This window comes from Dermacentor variabilis, chromosome 6 (assembly GCF_050947875.1).
Source record: "Dermacentor variabilis isolate Ectoservices chromosome 6, ASM5094787v1, whole genome shotgun sequence".
In the NCBI taxonomy this organism is placed as follows: domain Eukaryota; kingdom Metazoa; phylum Arthropoda; class Arachnida; order Ixodida; family Ixodidae; genus Dermacentor; species Dermacentor variabilis.
This window is the reverse complement of record NC_134573.1, coordinates 151,880,188-151,899,366: the sequence shown is the minus strand read 5'-3', so window position 1 is coordinate 151,899,366 and position 19,179 is coordinate 151,880,188. Positions and strand designations below refer to the sequence as shown.

The following is a 19,179-nucleotide window of genomic DNA, read 5'->3' as shown; positions in this document are numbered from 1 at the left end:
GCCGACGCTGAATACACCGCAGATGTTTCAGAGTGGCGGACACAACCGACTTGCTTGCTTGCGCTAAAGTGGAGCCTCCTAGATAGCAGGCCCGTGCACTCTGCTTTATGACGTTTCTACTGCTTGAATTTCCATTGCAAAGCCCCGGCGTCACGAAAGCGCTGACGTCAAAGTCACCACGGCTTACTCGGGAGTCGGGCAAAGTAGCACGGCGTCGCGGATCGAAGTGCACCGGCCTTGTACTATCTAGGAGGCGTTGGCTAAGGGCGCCTTAGCGTGCGCAGAAAGCTGAGTCGTCGGCACAGCGCGTGCGCAGAACTCGAATACCTTTCTCTCAGGACAGACGGCACTGTTGAGTATAAGCTATTTCTAGACTGCCTACTGACTATAGAACGTTAATACAGGATTTTATAACAGCGCTCATCACTTCTCCAAGAGAGAGACGATGAAACTAATGAAAACTATAGAGATGCTATCCTAACATATGCGCCGAGATACTCATCCGGGGGGGAAGGGGGGGGGGGTGAGCGTTCAGCATTCACGGGCGTGTTCGGGCGTCACAGGTCGAAGTGCTCAGTGTTCAGTCCTCGTCCTCGTTAGTAGCCGCGAAGACACTGTCCATTACTGGCCATCGACCGCCGCACTGTACTCATTTGCGACCTCGTCGCATCCTTTCCTGCCTCCTTCGTCTCGACCGCGGGGATAAAAAAAAAAAAGAAATAAACGGAACAGCAAGATCTTTAGACAGATGGGTGCCCGCCCCGGCCTCCTGGGCCCTCTTCATTACGGGCCAGGTCGAGACCCGATCCCTCGAAAACAGTCCGTCGGCTGTTCCTTCCGGTTAGCCGCTCGATCACGCGTGATGCATGCTACAACCTCGGTGGCTACAGCGGCGTGCTCGCCGTAGCGCGGTGCGGAAGCGTAGATGCTTGCACCTTCATGAGGTGCGCGTTTGTGCTTTAACCAAGTGAGAGAGAAAAAAGAAAGAAAGAAAAGGAAATAAAGTACAGTCATGTTCGCTCCTGCATCACAACACTATACACCATCACAGACCACGACGCCCCCTTATGCATATACGTGCGTGCGCGCACGTGAACTAGACGAGCAGCTAGAGCGCGCGTGGGGTTCCGTCAAAAAGATACTAAAAAAAAAGCGAAGAAGCAAAAGGAATTAACTGCAGAAATTAATAACTGGTTCGTTCTTTTGCTCCGGTCGCGGCTGAGTGTAACGATGCACCGGCGCTTGTTAATGAGGCTCGGCGCGCTGCGCGCCCATACGTGTATATATATATATATATATATATATATATATATATATATATATAGACACCCTGTAGGCTGCAGGGGGCCAAGCATTTTTAATGCGCACTTCCCCTCTCACGTCAAGCCGTATTTTTTTCTTTATTTATTTATTTTTATGTTGCGCGCTGTCGTGCGAGCCAGTTTCGCTAACGTGCGATTAGCGCGGCTGCCTTCAATGCGGAGGCCGTGCGAGCTGCACCATCAACAACAACACTGCCTCCCTGCACACAGTTCTTCTCGCTTCCCACTCGTTTCCGTATAACACAGCGCATCGTCGTCAGTGGTGTGAGCGCAGCGCCACAGACGCGACGGTCCCTAATGCTGCAGCCACGTACGCTTTGCGCAGATAGATGCCCAACATTCTGTGGCTCACCCAGTCTTCTCTTCGAAACGTTTTTCACTCAAATTTGTATTGCTTTGCTTCGAAGCGGCCGCTAATTACGCGTCACGGCGTCTTTGCGTTTTCCTAGACGGCGTGTGTCCGTCCGTGTTTCAGGGAGCGTTGCTGCGGGAAACCGCGCGTGAGCTCGGCGTGCGCTGTTTACAACCGCGAAAAGAACCAGACGAGCGCTCGCGGTCTCGAGTACTGCCGCAGCTTCCTCCACAAGTCGCCAGTCTGAGGCCTGCATACACAGCCGCACAGCCACACGCGGGAGCGGAGATAAACTGGCCAAAAGGTTTATACTTTTCTTCGCAGCAGCGCAAGTGGCGACATGTTGTGATGCTTTGTTAAACCGCGACGCGTTAGATGGGTATTTGTGTCGCGTGAGTGTTCTTTCCGAAGGAAGGGGGGAGGGTGGGAAGTGGATTAACCGTACGGTTAAAAGAAAGAAAAAAAAAACTTTCCGCCGCCGTCTTTACGTCAGCAGCTATAAGCGGAATAAATTGCACAAATCCAACAAGAGAGATAGAGAGAAAGAGCTTTAGCCTGTTCGTAATACGTATTGCTGTTAGCGTAATACTGGAACACCTGAGACGCAGACGTGAGCAGCACCCTCGGGGGCGCCATCCTGTGGCGGTGAGTTCATTCGTAGCACCACCAAACTATATTGTTGCAACCATATGGGTCATGCGCTACTTAGCTGCCGACGTAAAAGCGCCGCGAAATCGTGACCATTGATGCACAGCCCGCTGTTTTCTTTTGCTTCAACGAAAACAGTCACGCAAGACAGACGTTTCTAAAGCGTTGCGGTTGTACATCTAGCGTCACAAGATGTCGGCGCTGCTGCTGGCGGCGTCCACGTTACATTTGCATTTCGAATAGTTATTGTTACATTGGAGGCGCATATGTTTGTATAGATGTCTTATGCGGAATTAAGGACGTCCCCGTGTAGTCAGTAACTGTATGCGGGTACCTCCAAAATCTGCGATATTCTGGTATTTCTTGAACGGAATGTAGTATAAGGAACGGCTAAAGCTAATATCTTCATTGCCCTTCGTCTACAGCTCGCCTGGCCTCCGGCGTTCTCCACGCCTTTCTTTCTTTCGAGCTCTGCGTGTATCGGCGTGCCAGAGACATGCCCTTCAGGCCGACCTCACCAACTGAAGCCTCCTCTCGAAAGCCCCTTTCGGTCTCTTTCTCGCATCTTCCACTGCCTCTTCTTTTCTCTCCTCCCCTTCCTCCTCCTTTCCCACTGCTTCCAAAGCTATGCATGGCAAGATAGAGAGAGAGACACCGAGGAGGATGAAATGGCTCCGACCACCTTTGCGTGCCCTTCTAAGTATCGGGCCACTTCGATGATTTATCGAACCCCCGGTCCTTCTCCACCCGCCGTGTCCCTTTCTTTCTTTCTTCTCTCTTGTCCCGAAGCAGTGGCGAATTAATTGCCGGTCGCGAGGACGACACCGCGGGCAATTTTCATTCATGATGGGCGCTCCGCGAGCGAGACCTCAGCCACGGACACTGCTCGCCTTGCGCAACCAAAGGCGCGCGAGATTTATTTCGGTTTCCGCGGGCGGTGTACGTGTTGTCGGCGGTCTATCGGCGCGTGATTTGCTGCCGCGTTCTTTAACTTGCCCATTCGTAATGTTACGACCGGGCGACGGCGGTTTTTTTGGCCATTTCTTCGAAGCGCTGCGTCATATCTTTAGCCTTTCGTGGACGGACCAGGTCACGGGCTGACGCGTTATAATCGCGTAACAAATGGCATGGGCGTGGAGTCAGCGTTTCGTTAGGCACGTCTTTATTATTATTATTTTTTTCAATCGGCGACTTAAAGAAGAAAGTTAGCCGCGCCTTACGAGAAACCCTAATCCGTCGGCCTATGAGCGCGAGGAAGGTGGAGCAGAAATGTGCCTTTTTTTCGTTGCGTTCGCCTTTTAATCACGCGTTATGAACCTGCATATTATATATATACCGCGCGCGGTCGGGGCACGCCTTCGATTACGCGGGGCGTTCTCGTGGGACATCCATATTTAACGTCACTGGTTGCGCGAGCAGCAGCGCTACCGGATTCGTTTCTGCGGCGGCTGGTCACCTTAACGGCTGGTTTCCGTTTAACGACGTGATATTACGACCTGTTCTATAACGCCTGTAGTACACCGACGCGGTTACGGTTGGTCGTCGAAATTGTCGCTTCGCTGAGGACACGCGAGCCTGAGCGCCAACCGTAGGAGATTTGCTGCCATTATGTAATAAGTTGGCTGTCGTCTGCGCTTTCTGAAGCTAGCGTGGTCCCCACTCCCCACCTTCACGCACCGTCCAAATTAGCCCACCAGCAAACTTAAGCGTCAAAGCATCTTAAGCATTTTCAACGCTTTCGGAAAGGCGTGGGCCGCACTTTATTATACAACGCCTTCTTTCACAGGTGTTAAATAACATAGAAGGTCATGGATCGTATTTGTTATTGTTATCTATAACCGAGATCGAGTAGCCCAAGTGCTTCGCTGTTCGCTTATCCGAGCGAACGAAGTCAGGATGTATGCTGCACGAAGTGAACAGGACACATGTACGTCTCACGACTTCACAACATATAGAGCATGCCGCGGTTGGGCTGATTTAAATCTACCGCGTTGGCAAGGGTGGTGGCGAGAGGTGACAAGAAGGTGCCGCGTCAAGAAACACAATCATATGTTTGCTGCTATACGTCGTTCTCAAACGAACCTGAGCACACTCTGTAGGAACAACAAAGCACGGCGGTCGCAGCATAACTACGTTCCGCCGTGTGGAGGTTCATGTTTCAAAAAGAATTTTCGCAGCTTGCTGCACGCTTTCGCGAACTTCCAGACGTCACCGGCTGACTGGTTGTGTTGTCTCCTTGCCCACTTGCAGCAGAGCGGTAACGTGCTGAGCTTCTGCAACGAGACGCTGAAGCTAAACGGCAGCTCGCCCATCTCGCGTGCCGCCAGCGCCGTGTTCGAGAACCTGACGCTGACGTCGGTCGCGGCTGCCGCCACGCCGCAGCACAGCGTGGCTTTCCTCGGCTCCGACAGAGGGCGCCTCAAGAAGGTAAGAAGCTTTTTCTTTTATTATTTTTTTAAACCTAGGCAGTACATTAGCCAGTATAATAGCAAGAGCTTGCCGGCGCAACCCACCGCCTCATTCCAACGGAGATGCTCATAACATCCATCCATCCATCCAAGCTATTAGTGAACCTGTCACGCACGTGAACATTAGCAAGGAACCACTGAGCACGTATTGCTACAGAATGTCGCACCGCACTCCCAGATATAAATGTGAACGTATAGAGTCACCCTGACCGAGGGTGACTCTATATGAGTTCCACTTTAAGTGTACAGTTTAGTTTCCGCTATACGTTCCACTTTAAGAGCAGCGCGGGAGACGCAGAGCTGCGGTGGTGAGCAGCAAAACACGCAATGAAGCGGACTTTCTATTTTGAATAATGGAGACAAGATGCGCCAGAAGGATAAAAAACACGCTCTAGCCCATTGTCACGTGCCGCCACCCCTATCAGAATGAGCGCTCGCGTAATCATCATCATCATCATCAAACAATACAATAAGCCTTGCTGACGCGTCGCAGTGTTCATCCAGAGGTAAACTTGGACCCAGTCACTGACCGAGGCAAACTCGCATACCCGCGCCTTTGATAAATAAATAAATAAATAAATAAATAAATAAATAAATAAATAAATAAATAAATAAATAAATAAATAACACTAACTTCCAGATCATAGATGCATTATTTCTTTCAAACTGCACTGAAAGTAGCTTAGATAATGAAAGCTCAGCGTGTTTCAGGATGGGATGCCATGCTTCAGGAGTTGTGCGCTGGGTATACCACGTAATGAAAAAAAATTGTCATTCACCTCAAGGTAGGGTGGAGCTACGTAGCAAGACTTATGCGAGCTTCCCGTGAAAGAAATCGCCGCATTTGTAGAAAGGAAAAAAAATCCTTCCTGGCCCGGGAAACGCGAACAAGGGACCATCGCCTGACATGACAGTTTCCATCGCCTGACCCGAGATTTCTTTCTGATAACGCTCATTAGCGCGCTCCTTTTCAAAACGAGAGCGCCGGACACCGGCGACACGTACTATTCCATATCGCCTGCGCCTTTAACAACATCCCGGGCAGCAGCAGCGAGCGCTCTCTCCGCCTCTCCCGATAAACTCTTTTGACATTTCACGGTAACGTGCGTCGTGCGAAGTGGTCGATGATGCCGGCGGCAATTAGACGAGGTAAAATGGCAGGCGGACGCCGCCAGCAGTAAGTCATCGATTTAGGACGCCGAGCCGCACGCGCGTGTCGCTGCCGCTTTTTCGCTTCTTCGACATCGACTAATTGAGCGTCGTCGTCGGCGGCGGGAATCATTTCACACGCTGCATAAACGTCGGTCGTTAGCGCCGCGACGACCGAATTCCGAACCTCATCCCCCCCCCGGCGGGGCGCTTCGCGGCTGCCCAATTTTCCGCCGCGCTCCACCGATTTTTCCCGGAGCAAATATGGCGGCGCTCGCTACAGACCTATCTCTCTATATATAAAGATAGGTCGGCTGCACCGTGCGCAGTAATCCGTCACCTGTGGCCGCCAATTCGTCGCGCGTCGTACGCCTCACGGCGGCGAAGGAGAGGCGCCTCTTTTCGTTCTATTCTGCGCGCACGGAAGGAAATGGGCTCAGGTAGGGGTGGGTGGGGCGGGCGGAAGGTACCCGCGGGCTGATTCGAATCGGGAGGCGTCCGCGATCGTGCCTTACAGCTGGGCCTCACCCGAAAAGCGCGCTCGCCTGGCGCAAATTGGATGTCGTCCCATTCCCGAACGCTTCCTTCACCTCCGTCTCGCCAGAGCTGTCTTTGTATTTCCTTTCTTTATTCCCTGCTTTCGTTTCCCGAAACTTTCTCGTCTTTTTTTTCTTTCCCCATCCCAGCTGCTCCCTATACGTGCCCTTTGTCTTTTTCTTCGTCGCGTCTTCTTCGTACCCGACAGGCGCGTCCGGCATCTCTCGGTGCCTCGGAATGTGTATACTGGTCCGGCCCGGCCGCCTCCAGCCGGCGGGGCCGCGTCTCGGCCAGGCGTCTTGCGTTGCCCTCCGCGAAATGGCCCGCGAAGATCTTTCCTCCTTCTGGCGGCGACAACAACGGCAAAACAAGGCTTTTTTTTCTCTCGCGACAACCCTCTCTTTTCCCTTCCTTTCCCGTACACATCCTGCGCGCACGGCTTCTCCCTCTTCCCCTTACACGCGATGCGTTTTCGTCTTCCCATTTATTATTTTTTTTCCTTTCGCGAACCCGTTTCAGCCAGTTTCCGCCAAATGTGGCACATTCCCCCCCATCTCCCTTGCCGCTTTGTCTCGGCTGCTCTTTTCAATCGGCCCGTGCGCCGCATTGTTTTGATCGCCCACACAAGGCCGTCTCCTTCCCGGATTCTTTTTTTTTCCTTTTTTCCCTAGCAGTAGAGTACCTCGCCTTCGCGGCGTCTTCCCTAACGGCGCAGGTCGTCTTGTTCGAGCCCAGGGGCCTCTTGCGCATGTAGGCCTGTCGTTGTTTCGATCCCCATCTCTTCCTCCCTCACCGCTCTCTCCCATTCTGTATACTTGTTCACGGACCGTCGCCTTCCTTTCCGCGCTATATGTCTCTATTTGTTTCCCGCTGTCCCCTCGCTTCCCTTAATCGGCCGACCGCGCTGTTTCTTCTCCCACGTCTGAACGACGATAGCGACGCCAGGTTCGCGCTGAGGTGAGAATGGCGCGAAATGGCCGGGTGAGGAGGAAAACAAAGAGGCGGACGAGGGCGGGGGAGGCGAAGAACACGACGGGAAACGGGAACAGCTCGAGGGAAATGGAGGAGGGAAGCGTGAGAGCAGCACGGCGAAAGGGGGAAACGAGGAGGGAGGCGACGGCCGCAGCATGTTCGACTTCCGGGTGGTCGCCTAACGATTTGTCCGGTGACGGCGAGCTGAATGTCGACGATTAAACGAAGCCTTTATAGCACGCTCTCTGTCGCTCTCTATCTATCTATCTTTCCCACTCGTTCTCTCAGTCGTTTGCAGTATGTACGCGGCACGCCGGTGTATCCGCCTCGCGCCGAACGCATCCACGATTGTTCGCAGCTGGGCAGGCATAGCGAGAACGCACGTAAACGCCGGTTCAGCGGATAGCTGTTCGATTAGGATCGATGTGGCCCGGCGAGCAAAGGGGCGTGTTCTACTTCATACATCGACTAGCGAAAGCGGAGTGATGGGGAATTGCGCCGTTGTGGAAGACAAAGACAGACGAGTTGACAGACCGAACGCAAGACGGGCGATTCGAACGGGTTCTGGTCGTTTTCCTCGCGTCAGTCGGTAAATCAACATGCCCCCTCGAATTGTACCAGGAAAGCCCAACCCATGCGGTGTTTACGCGAGTGCTTTAGTGACGTAACACAACGGCGGTTTATTCTGAAATTTTCACTTGTTTATACTGTAATGCCTGCCGAACGGTTCAGGGAAGTGTGCGTCATGCCCTCCCGCGGAAGAACGTCATAGAGGAGCGCCTGCAGGCGCGCTGTCGCACTGCTTGCCTCTACGTAGCACTCGGCTCGGCCATCTGTATACATGTCAGGCTGCGGCTATCAATCCATATGCTCGCACCAGCGCGTATAGCCCCCGAGACGCAGCAGCCATTTGGGCGCATTCGCAGTCGCCGATAAGCGCCTTCCCCGGTCTGGGCTCGCACCCGTCCGCCCACCCCACCCCATCCTCCGTCCTCTTTTCCGTTCCGTCTCCGCCGTTCGGTACTGCGGCTGCCCAGATTGCGTCTAAGTGGGCGTTTCCTCCCCTTTTTCCTGTTTCTGGCCATCGTCAGCGAGCGGCGGCGCCTCCTGCTCTCTAGACCGCGGGTCCCCTCCGGGCCCCCGGGGTGTCGTCGAGGTGCGCACTGCGAAGTTTCCTGTGTTCCCCCTCGACGAACCGCGTATAGTAGCGCAAACTTAGCTCGCGCCGCGAGCGCTCTCGGACCTCGCGAATGTCGCGCACCTCGGCTATGTTTAGAAAATAAAGCCATTGTAACGTCGACCGTCTCCTCCTTAGATGAAAGTGGAATGGAGAGACAGAATGCCGTTAAAATTTCATACGAGCACCGCCCGCGTGTGACGCCGCCGAAGAAACGGTTCCGCCTCGAACATTGTCAGAGCTGAGATGGGAACTCGTCGACGCAGTCTGTGCTTGCAGGGAACGCGAATCAGTGACAAGATTTGCTTCTTCGCCAGAACAGCAATGTGTGTGAGGAAAACTTCTGTCCCCATCCCCTCGCGCCTCCCGTCATACGGACGTATACTGAATCACGTGGCACGACGGAAGCTTTAAGTATAAGATGCTGAGCAGGTCGCTCGCATTGCGGCTGTTTTGGGCGTTAATGTGGTACCGTCCATGAAACGTAGCGACGTCTCGAAAAGCAAGAAACACTCTGTACATGCGTGTTGGCAGAGACGGAAAGTCGATGACACGTCAACGCGCGAACGAGACGCACCTTACTATACTACTATATACTATCGAGCAGACATGAAGTTATCTTTGAACTCGATCCTGCTCCTTCCCACCGCACTTGATGAATTGTAAGCAGTGACATCCCCCCCCTTTTTTTTTGTCACAACACAATGAAGTTTGAAAAAAGGAAGTAATAAAACCGACGAAGTAATACTCGCACAGACAACACAGCATGAATCTGGACAGCGTGGGTCTTCCTAATGTGTGCTGTGACGACGCCCGTGCTCTGTTCCATGTTCCAGATGTTCCTGACGAATCAGGGCCGAGCCGAACAGTTCGAGGAGGTGACCATCGACGACGGAAACCCCATCTTGCCCGACATGGAAGTCGACAAGACGGGTCACTTCCTCTACGTGGCCTCGCCTTACAAGGTCAGCTGATCGATGTAATCTTCTCAGCATGCACCATACTACACTCTATCCAATGTCATACTTTACTTCAAGTTGTCTTCCATACAGCAAGTGGCATGTGCCGAGTGTACTTACTGAACGCTATATTCCAGTACACTTTATGGGCATGCATAACACGCAGTCCGCGCCAAATAATGAAATAGACTGATTAATTGCTAATGCACAGCTTGACCATTCGCTGCTGTTGCGGGCGTGATCAAGTGATTCGAACTTCAGTGATTCGCACTTTGTTAAGGCGCTTAACGTAATGTGCGGCCATGTTCAAAAATGTTGGATCGTTCTTAGTCTGGTTATCGCGCACCGAGGAACGCGACGTCCTTGTTGAGATGCTTGTTGCAGTAATACTTATGAAATTAGTTATTTCTCAATATTGGCGATGCTAATTTGACTATATGTACTGGCTTTCTTATGTTTGATTCCTCGTTTATCGCACGACTGTCGGCCGCGGTTGCTCAATAGTTTCTTTTGATCTGCTTGGGAAGGGTATCTGGGCGTGGCGTAGTGGGTTCGATTCCCGGCCACTGCATGGGACTGAATTCCCACGTGTGCAGAATAAGAATGTGTGCGTTAAAGAAGCCTTAGTGTTCAAATTTTATCCGGAATACCCCTTCCCTCCCACTACCTCCTCCCTCATTATATGTACGTCGTCCTTCGTACAGCCACCGTGAAGCTTTGCGACGTGAAGCGCCGTTACGGTAATTATACTACACCGATGAACGACGCTTCTGCAAAGCATTCCTGGTTGTCGAGATGCTTGCGGGCATCTTATTTCCCTAATACACATAGATGACTGATCATTCGTATTTGTTTCTTCTGCCTCTTCTTTTTTTCCTTGTTTGTACAACATCACGTGTCAGAGCATACAAGCGCACACAGCATAGCGTGCAAGAGCCGGCGTCGAGTTCGCGGCAGATTTGAACGTATCGTCGCGTTGACGAGCGCGCCAGTCCCCCCTCCCCCCCCCCCCCAAGAAAAAAAAATATGGGAAGGAAACAAGCAACACACAAAACGCATAAAGAGTGACGTACTGCGGCGCGCAGCCGCCACATCTCGGCGCCCTCCTCCCGTCGTCGTTGCCCTGCGCTTGACATCGCGGGGTGCTCGCTGATTCGAGTTTGGCGTGAGTTGAGCGATGCGGGAAAGCGCCCCTCCGTCGACACGCATACACAAAAGCCGACGGCGGAGCTTTCTTGCCGGAGACGTTACAGGCGCGTAGTACGCAGCTGTAGTTGCGTGCACTTGCACGTCGAGCGGAGGTCAAGCGCGCTCCCTTCCTTTGTAAAAATAGACTCTCCTTCGTTTGAACTAGGAACGGCAAGTCCTCCTGGGGAGTCCTCCAAAGTGAGGTGCACCGATGGGCACTGTCAGGCGCGCAGCGTTCACTTGTGGCGCCTGCGAAGAGCGAGACGCTTGGCGATCGTATTTTGTACTCGGGTTAAAGCCGGAAAAAAGCATTGCAAGGTTTACAGTGCCTGTGCCTGACGCGTGCGGGGGAACTCGCGCTTGTTGCCCGTTCAATTCAGTGCGCCCTAAACTTTAAAATCACGTCGCTCGAATCACACGTGGCTCACCACAACTCTGTCTGAAAACGCATCAGATGGAGATCGCTATTAGCGTTGTTGCGTTTCGCCTGCGACACGTGGTTTTGCCGGCGCGACTGCGGCGGGGCGGCAGACATTTTGGCCCGATCGTCGTCGCCGCAACACTCATCGCCAGGTGTTTCCAGGCGCGACTGCGGCGATGCGACCGCCTAGGGATCATCCTCGCATTCCAGTCATTGTGCCCGAAACAGGCGATGCCAAAGCAGGGATCTCATTCCAGTTATTGGGCCCGAAACAGGCGATGCCAAAGCAGGGATCTCGTTCCAGTCATTGTGCCCGAAACAGGCGATGCCAAAGCAGGGATCTCATTCCAGTTATTGGGCCCGAAACAGGCGATGCCAAAGCAGGGATCTCGTTCCAGTCATTATGCCCGAAACAGGCGATGCCAAAGCAGGGACCATCCTCTCATTACAGTCATTGTGTCCGACCGGCAGCGCCACGACAGGGTGCTACGAGATCGTGCTCGACATGGTGCTACGGCATCGCTACAACAGTGTGCGTCACCATTAGCCCATTGTACATACACGTGCTCGTCTTTTGAGGGGTTCCTTCTTGCCCTCAACTGCGAGAGTATAAAAACAGCTGCCCCCGGACGCCAAAAGGAGGGCTCCGATTTCTTCTGTTGAGTGAAGTGCTCTCCCGTCTCTCTACTTCGGTCAACCTGACCGCCAACTCTTTGCGATGTTAAAATAAACAAGTTGTTTCGTTGTTACCAGTCGACTCATGCTTTGCCGGGACCTTCGGATGCTTCCAGTTGTACCCCAGGCCGCCAGGCCAACGCTACCCTTGGGGCTTGCGACCCAGGTACAACCACGGGCGTCAGCGCCGAGTTCCCAACAGATCGTACCCGCAGTCCGATCCCAAACATCTGGTTGGCAGCGGTGAGATCGCCTCCGACTTCAAACAACTGTCTGCCTGCGGTGAGATCGCGACAACGGAGGCCAGCAGCGAAGAGATGCAGTTGACTGTATGCTGAGCAGCTCAACGACGATCCGGGAGCAGTGCAACGAGCCCTGTGTGACGACTGGTTGCCTGCAGCGGAACGACTGCGCGGAATTCCTGCCTGCGAGGTTTGGTGAGTGCGGGACTTTCTTCTTCTGAGCTTTGCCAGGCTTTTTGTTAGTGTTAGAAACAGAGCTGGTAATTGTGGTTGTCGTTGCTGCCGGGTTAGTTGCGGCAAGACAATAATAGGCAGTAGAGAAAGCAGCATTCAGAGCAGCCATGGATTTGAAGTCGTTGCGCAAACCGAAATTGTTGGAGCTTGCAAGAGAGTTGGGTCTGGATGTCTCAGACAAACTAAGAAAACCTGAACTGCTAAAGGCTATTCTTGAGTTAGAGGCTGAGGATGACGAGCTGTCGGAATGCCTTGAGACTATTGAAGAGAGGGAGACTGCAAAAAGACAGGAGCGCGAACTTAAAGAACAAAAAGAGAAAGAAAAAGAAGAGCGTGACCATCAACACGCTTTGGAAATGAAGCGTCTCGAGATAGAGATGGAACGCGCTCGTAATGGAAGTCAGGCACACGGTGCAGGAGAACGCGTATTGTTCAAAATGACTGACCTGATGCGGCCGTTTAAGCTTGGAGAGGACATTGGTTTGTTCCTGGTTAACTTTGAGCGAACGTGCGAGAAGCAGGGGTTCTCTCGGGAAACGTGGCCACAGCGCTTGCTCACTTTGTTACCCGGCGAGGCGGCCGACGTAGTCGCTCGCTTGGATAGAGAGGAGGCAGAGGATTTCGACACAGTGAAATCGAGTCTTCTAAAAAAGTACCGGCTGTCTGCGGAGGCGTTCCGTCGGAAGTTTCGGGAAAATGAGAAAGGCAGAAGTGAGTCCTATACAGAGTTTGCGTATAGGCTTATGTCGAACATGCAGGAGTGGCTCAAAGAAGAGAAAGCGTTTGGTGACCACGATAAAGTTCTGCAGTGTTTCGGGCTAGAACAGTTTTATAGTCGGTTACCGGAGAACGTGCGATACTGGGTCTTGGATAGGCCAGACGTGAGTACGGTGGCTAGAGCCGCTGAGCTAGCCGAGGAGTTTGTGACGCGTCGAGCTCGCGGAGCTAAGGACGGTCAAAAGGGTGAATTTGGCTCGAAGTTTGAGAGGCCGAAGTTCACACCCATAAGAGCAAAGGGGGACACGCGTAGTGCGGATGCGAGCGAAAGCAGTCCGACCAAACGTAAAGAGACGGCGGCAGCCAAACGCAGAAAGCGGTTCGAGATGAGGCGAGCGCGCTTGTGTTATACGTGCCAGAAGCCGGGTCACTTTTCGGCGCAGTGTCCGGAAACAACACCAAAGGTTGTGTTTTTTTCAATAGGCAGCACTGACGAGAACATGAAGCTTCTCGAGCGTTACATGCGAGACCTCCTCGTAAACGGGAAAGAGTGCCGAGTGCTTCGCGATTCCGCAGCTACGATGGATGTAGTTCACCCATCTTACGTAGAACCCCATATGTTCACGGGCGAGTGCGCATGGATCAAGCAAGCCGTGGAAGCTCATAGCGTGTGTCTGCCGGTAGCAAAAGTGCTTATTGAAGGACCTTTCGGAGCGCTTGAGACGGAGGCGGCAGTGTCATCTATGCTGCCACCCCAGTACCCGTACCTATTTTCAAACAGGTCCGATCACCTCCTGCGCGAGAAGGGGCTTTTGTTTGGTGAAGCTAGTGTTCAGGCCTTAACCAGATCGAAGGTTCGGGAGCTCGCTGCAAAGGCGGTAGTTGCGGGGCCGACGTTATCAAACAACGAAAAAGGGTCAGAGGCGCAGCAAGCTGATATTCAGAGCACGCCCGAACTGAATAAACTTGAGTCTGTAACGTTAAAGGCGCCAGATACTGGAGAGGAAATGCCCGACACGGGAAAGTTAGAAGAGCTATCTACTGATTTGCTCATCGCGCCTACGTCAGACGGACTTGATAGGTTGCTAAAAGTCAGCCGGTCGGCTTTGATAGCCGAGCAAAAAAAGGATGGCAGCCTGGAAAACGTGCGCTGCAATGTCAAAGAAGGTATCGCCAGGAAAACTGCGCGTTTTGTGGAAAGAGGTGGAGTCCTGTACCGGAAGTATCTAGACCGAAGAGGAGTGGAGTTCGATCAGCTGATCGTGCCTCAATGCTATCGCCAGGATCTGTTGCGCTTGTCGCATGGGGGTTCGTGGTCCGGACACCTAGGAGTTAAGAAAACTAAGGACCGTCTCTTGCAAGAGTACTATTGGCCAGGGTGTTTTCGGGACGCAGACCATTTCGTGAGGACATGTGACACTTGTCAGCGGGTGGGCAAACCAGGGGACAAATCAAGGGCGCCGTTGAAATTGGTACCTATCATTACGGAGCCTTTTAGACGGCTCGTTATTGATACAGTGGGACCTCTGCCGGTAACAGCCACGGGGTACAGACACATTTTGACTGTGATCTGCCCAGCGACAAAGTTCCCTGAAGCAGTGCCGCTTAAAGAACTCAGCTCAGTTGAGATAGTCAATGCACTACTGTCCATATTTGCGCGAGTTGGTTTTCCTGCAGAAATTCAATCAGATCAGGGCACAGTGTTTACTAGCGCTTTGACGACAACTTTTCTCGAAAGGTGTGGGGTAAAGCTGTTACACAGCTCAGTGTACCACCCACAGTCGAATTCCGTTGAGAAGCTCCACTCCGTCATGAAGCGCGTGTTGAGAGCCTTGTGTTTTGAACATCAAACTGACTGGGAGCTGTGTTTGCCTGGGGTGATGTTTGCTTTAAGGACCGCGCCGCATGCGGCTACGGGGTTTTCGCCAGCTGAACTGGTGTACGGTCGCTCGCTTCGATCTCCGCTTCGCATGCTTCGAGAATCATGGGAAGGTAGGGGCGACGACCCAGTCGTGGTGGAGTACGTACTTAAGCTCCTCGAACGCTTAAGAAGGGCACAGGAGTTGTCAGGTGAAGCAATGACAAAGGCCCAGCAGAGGGCCAAGGTTTATTATGATCGGACAGCCAGGGCCCGTCGTTTTGAGGTTGGCGATGAGGTCATGATATTGCGCACATCGCTAAACAACAAACTAGACGTGCAGTGGGAGGGCCCAGCACGAATTGTTCAGAAACTGTCGGACGTTAACTACGTGGTAAGTCTGCCAGGAAAGCGGAAAGCACAGCAAGTTTACCACTGTAATCTGCTCAAACCTTATAGACAAAGGGAAGCAGTGGTGTGCATGATGGTAAACGTTCCTGAAGAGCTTCCGGTCGAGCTTCCGGGACTAGGCTCAGTGACGAACAGGGAAGACACCGGTCAAGTCATTAGTGACCTTATCAGTAAAGCACCGCTGTCGCCTGAGCAGAAAACCGAACTACACCAGCTATTACAAGAGTTTCAAGGTCTGTTCTCTGAGAGGCCTGGTAGGACTTCTGTACTTACTCATGATATAGAACTTACCTCCACAGAGCCAGTACGATCCAAGGCGTATCGGGTGTCACCCCGCCAGAGCGATATTATGGAGGCTGAGGTAAAGAAAATGCTACAGCTCGGTGTTATTGAGGCAGGTGAGAGTGATTATACCTCCCCTTTGATTTTAGTTGAGGTACCGGGCAAGGAACCTCGTCCTTGCGTCGACTACCGCAGGCTTAATTCCATCACTAAGGATCAAATTTATCCGATCCCTAACATCGAGGAGCGCCTTGAGAAAGTTAGTAGCGCTCAGTTTATTTCCACCCTAGATCTTGTCAGGGGTTATTGGCAGGTTCCACTTACAGAAGAGGCTAGTAGGTATGCGGCGTTCATTTCACCAATGGGAACATTCCGTCCTAAAGTGTTGAGTTTTGGTTTGAAGAACGCGCCATACTGTTTTTCAAGCCTCATGGATAAAGTGTTGCGGGGACAGCAAGAATTCGCTTTACCGTATCTAGACGACGTAGCGATATTCTCCGCATCCTGGTCTGAGCATGTGGCACACTTGCGGGCAGTGCTAACCCGCCTGCGCGAAGCGGGCTTGACAGTAAAGGCTCCTAAGTGCCAGTTAGCACAGGCCGAGGTTGTCTACCTCGGTCACGTGATTGGTCAGGGTCGTCGCCGCCCCTCTGAAATAAAAGTGGCCGCTGTGCGAGACTTTCCGCAACCGCGCACCAAGACCGATATTCGGTCGTTCTTGGGTGTCGCCGGCTACTATCAGAGGTACATCCCTAGGTACTCTGATATCGCGGCTCCCCTGACGGATGCTCTAAGAAAGACAGAGCCTCAAACAGTCGTCTGGGACGAGACAAAGGAAAGAGCTTTTAGCGCCCTAAAGAGTGCCCTAACAAGCCAGCCTGTGCTACGATCGCCAGACTATACAAAAGGGTTCATTGTTCAGTGCGATGCTAGTGAGCGAGGCATGGGCGTTGTACTGTGCCAACGGGAAAATGGAGAAGTAGAACACCCCGTCCTGTATGCTAGTCGTAAGCTGACCAGTCGTGAGCAGGCGTATAGCGCCACCGAGAAAGAGTGTGCATGTCTCGTGTGGGCCGTTCAGAAATTGTCATGCTATCTAGCCGGCTCGAGGTTTATCATTGAGACGGATCACTGCCCTCTCCAATGGCTGCAGACCATCTCTCCCAAAAATGGCCGCCTCCTGCGCTGGAGCCTTGCTTTACAACAATATTCCTTTGAGGTGCGTTACAAAAAGGGGAGTCTCAACGGTAACGCCGATGGCTTAAGTCGAAGCCCCTAACGTAGGAATCAGCCTCAAAATTGTTTGTTACTGATGTTTTTTTTCCTGAGGCAGGATTTTTTTTAACATATTGCTTTTGTTTAGTGTTTCAAAGTGATGATATGCTTTCTAGTGCAAGTTTTCAATTTGTGGACGCGTTCTGAGTGATGCTAGACTACTGTAAGGAACTAGGCAGTGGTATAAAAAGGGGAAAGAGCCTGGCAGGGCTTAGTGAGGGTTGTGCCGTGCTTGCTGACTGAGCGGTTGAGTTTCAGCGTAGTTCTAACGCTTGCCGGGAACAAGAACAAAAATGTGAACTCTCCCGAAGTCACTTTGCAGTGTCCCGTGCGAACCTGAACAAGAGAACGAGACCTTCTCTGTGCGCTGCGCTCAAGAAACGTCGAGGGACGCCCGACTTCGATTATGAGCATCATCGAGCGACATCCCTCCGGACAGCGGATGCAGTCCCCTGTCCATCGGGATCTCCTTCCCCCGGCGGGGCGGTCTGTTGCGTTTCGCCTGCGACACGTGGTTTTGCCGGCGCGACTGCGGCGGGGCGGCAGACATTTTGGCCCGATCGTCGTCGCCGCAACACTCATCGCCAGGTGTTTCCAGGCGCGACTGCGGCGATGCGACCGCCTAGGGATCATCCTCGCATTCCAGTCATTGTGCCCGAAACAGGCGATGCCAAAGCAGGGATCTCATTCCAGTTATTGGGCCCGAAACAGGCGATGCCAAAGCAGGGATCTCGTTCCAGTCATTGTGCCCGAAACAGGCGATGCCAAAGCAGGGATCTCATTCCAGTTATTGGGCCCGAAACAGGCGATGCCAAAGCAGGGATCTCGTTCCAGTCATTATGCCCGAAACAGGCGATGCCAAAGCAGGGACCATCCTCTCATTACAGTCATTGTGTCCGACCGGCAGCGCCACGACAGGGTGCTACGAGATCGTGCTCGACATGGTGCTACGGCATCGCTACAACAGTGTGCGTCACCATTAGCCCATTGTACATACACGTGCTCGTCTTTTGAGGGGTTCCTTCTTGCCCTCAACTGCGAGAGTATAAAAACAGCTGCCCCCGGACGCCAAAAGGAGGGCTCCGATTTCTTCTGTTGAGTGAAGTGCTCTCCCGTCTCTCTACTTCGGTCAACCTGACCGCCAACTCTTTGCGATGTTAAAATAAACAAGTTGTTTCGTTGTTACCAGTCGACTCATGCTTTGCCGGGACCTTCGGATGCTTCCAGTTGTACCCCAGGCCGCCAGGCCAACGCTACCCTTGGGGCTTGCGACCCAGGTACAACCACGGGCGTCAGCGCCGAGTTCCCAACAGATCGTACCCGCAGTCCGATCCAAACAGCGTGCAGTTGAATAAGTATCGTCGCCCCAAGTGCGCTCTCCTGGGTGGGCGGGGTGCAACGTGAAAATGTGATGGCTCCCGCGTGTACTGCGCTGCACACAAATTCTTAAGATTGCGGCAAGTGCCTGACTGCTCCCAGTCTCGCTGATTTCGGCAACGCGGCGGAAGCGGCAACCGCGCGCTTCCGGTACGATCGAACGAACGTCCCAATATCCGTACGCCGTCTCCTTCTCTTTTTTTGCTCCCGTTTCTTTGAGCAGCATACGCGTTCGGTCGGTTTCAAGTCTCGGCACGCGGTAGCGAGTGTCGCGTGCCACGGCCATCGCGTGCGCTGAATGACTCATGCTCGAGTGTCGACCGAATACGAGACTGCATTGTCTCGCGCTTATGTGGGAGAGCGGAAGACGGCGCTGTCCGATCCGGAGGAGAGGAGCGGCGAAGCAGAACGCTTGCATGCGCGGAGTGACGCGGAAGTTCGCGAGCCCCACCGAACGACACGACGCCTGCGCTTTCTCTCGCGGCGTCGGGCTGGCGCCCTCCGAGAGGATCGACCTCCTATATGCTGCCTCCCTCGGGAGCCTCGGTTCAAGTCACTCCCAAACCCAGGGCATCGCACCGAGACGTGTCAGCGTCAAGGGGTGCAAGGCCCGTGCACCGCGGGTCCCAACGCGCACGCCCCGCTGTAGTCCCCTCTCTTGGCGATTCCCGACTCCCCATGCCGCTGCTGCTGTCGGCCTGCACTAAACGATTTGAAAGAAAACAAACAGCTTTCGCGTGGAGCTATGGACACTGATCTCTGAAGGGAACCCCGCGCCGCCCCCAGAGCATCGTCTGGGCTGTCAAATTACTCGCTGAGCCGTTTCTCACTTGACTTGATTTTCTTTTTCTTCTCGCTTTGTGAAAACCAAAAATATACTGCGGATCCGTTCAAATACGTCTTCTTTACCGAAAT

General features: G+C 53.0%; 1 protein-coding gene across 3 annotated transcripts in view; it reads left to right on the top strand.

Annotated features, from left to right (window-relative positions):
- Nucleotides 1-19,179, top strand: part of LOC142585501 (plexin-B-like) — a 149,459-nt gene that overhangs the window by 93,869 nt on the left and 36,411 nt on the right. For all 3 annotated transcript variants that reach the window (XM_075696296.1, XM_075696295.1, XM_075696294.1), the window contains exons 5-6: nt 4,573-4,749; nt 9,462-9,590. In XM_075696296.1, coding sequence (XP_075552411.1) covers nt 4,573-4,749; nt 9,462-9,590 — 306 coding nt within the window. The remainder of the gene's footprint in view (nt 1-4,572; nt 4,750-9,461; nt 9,591-19,179) is intronic.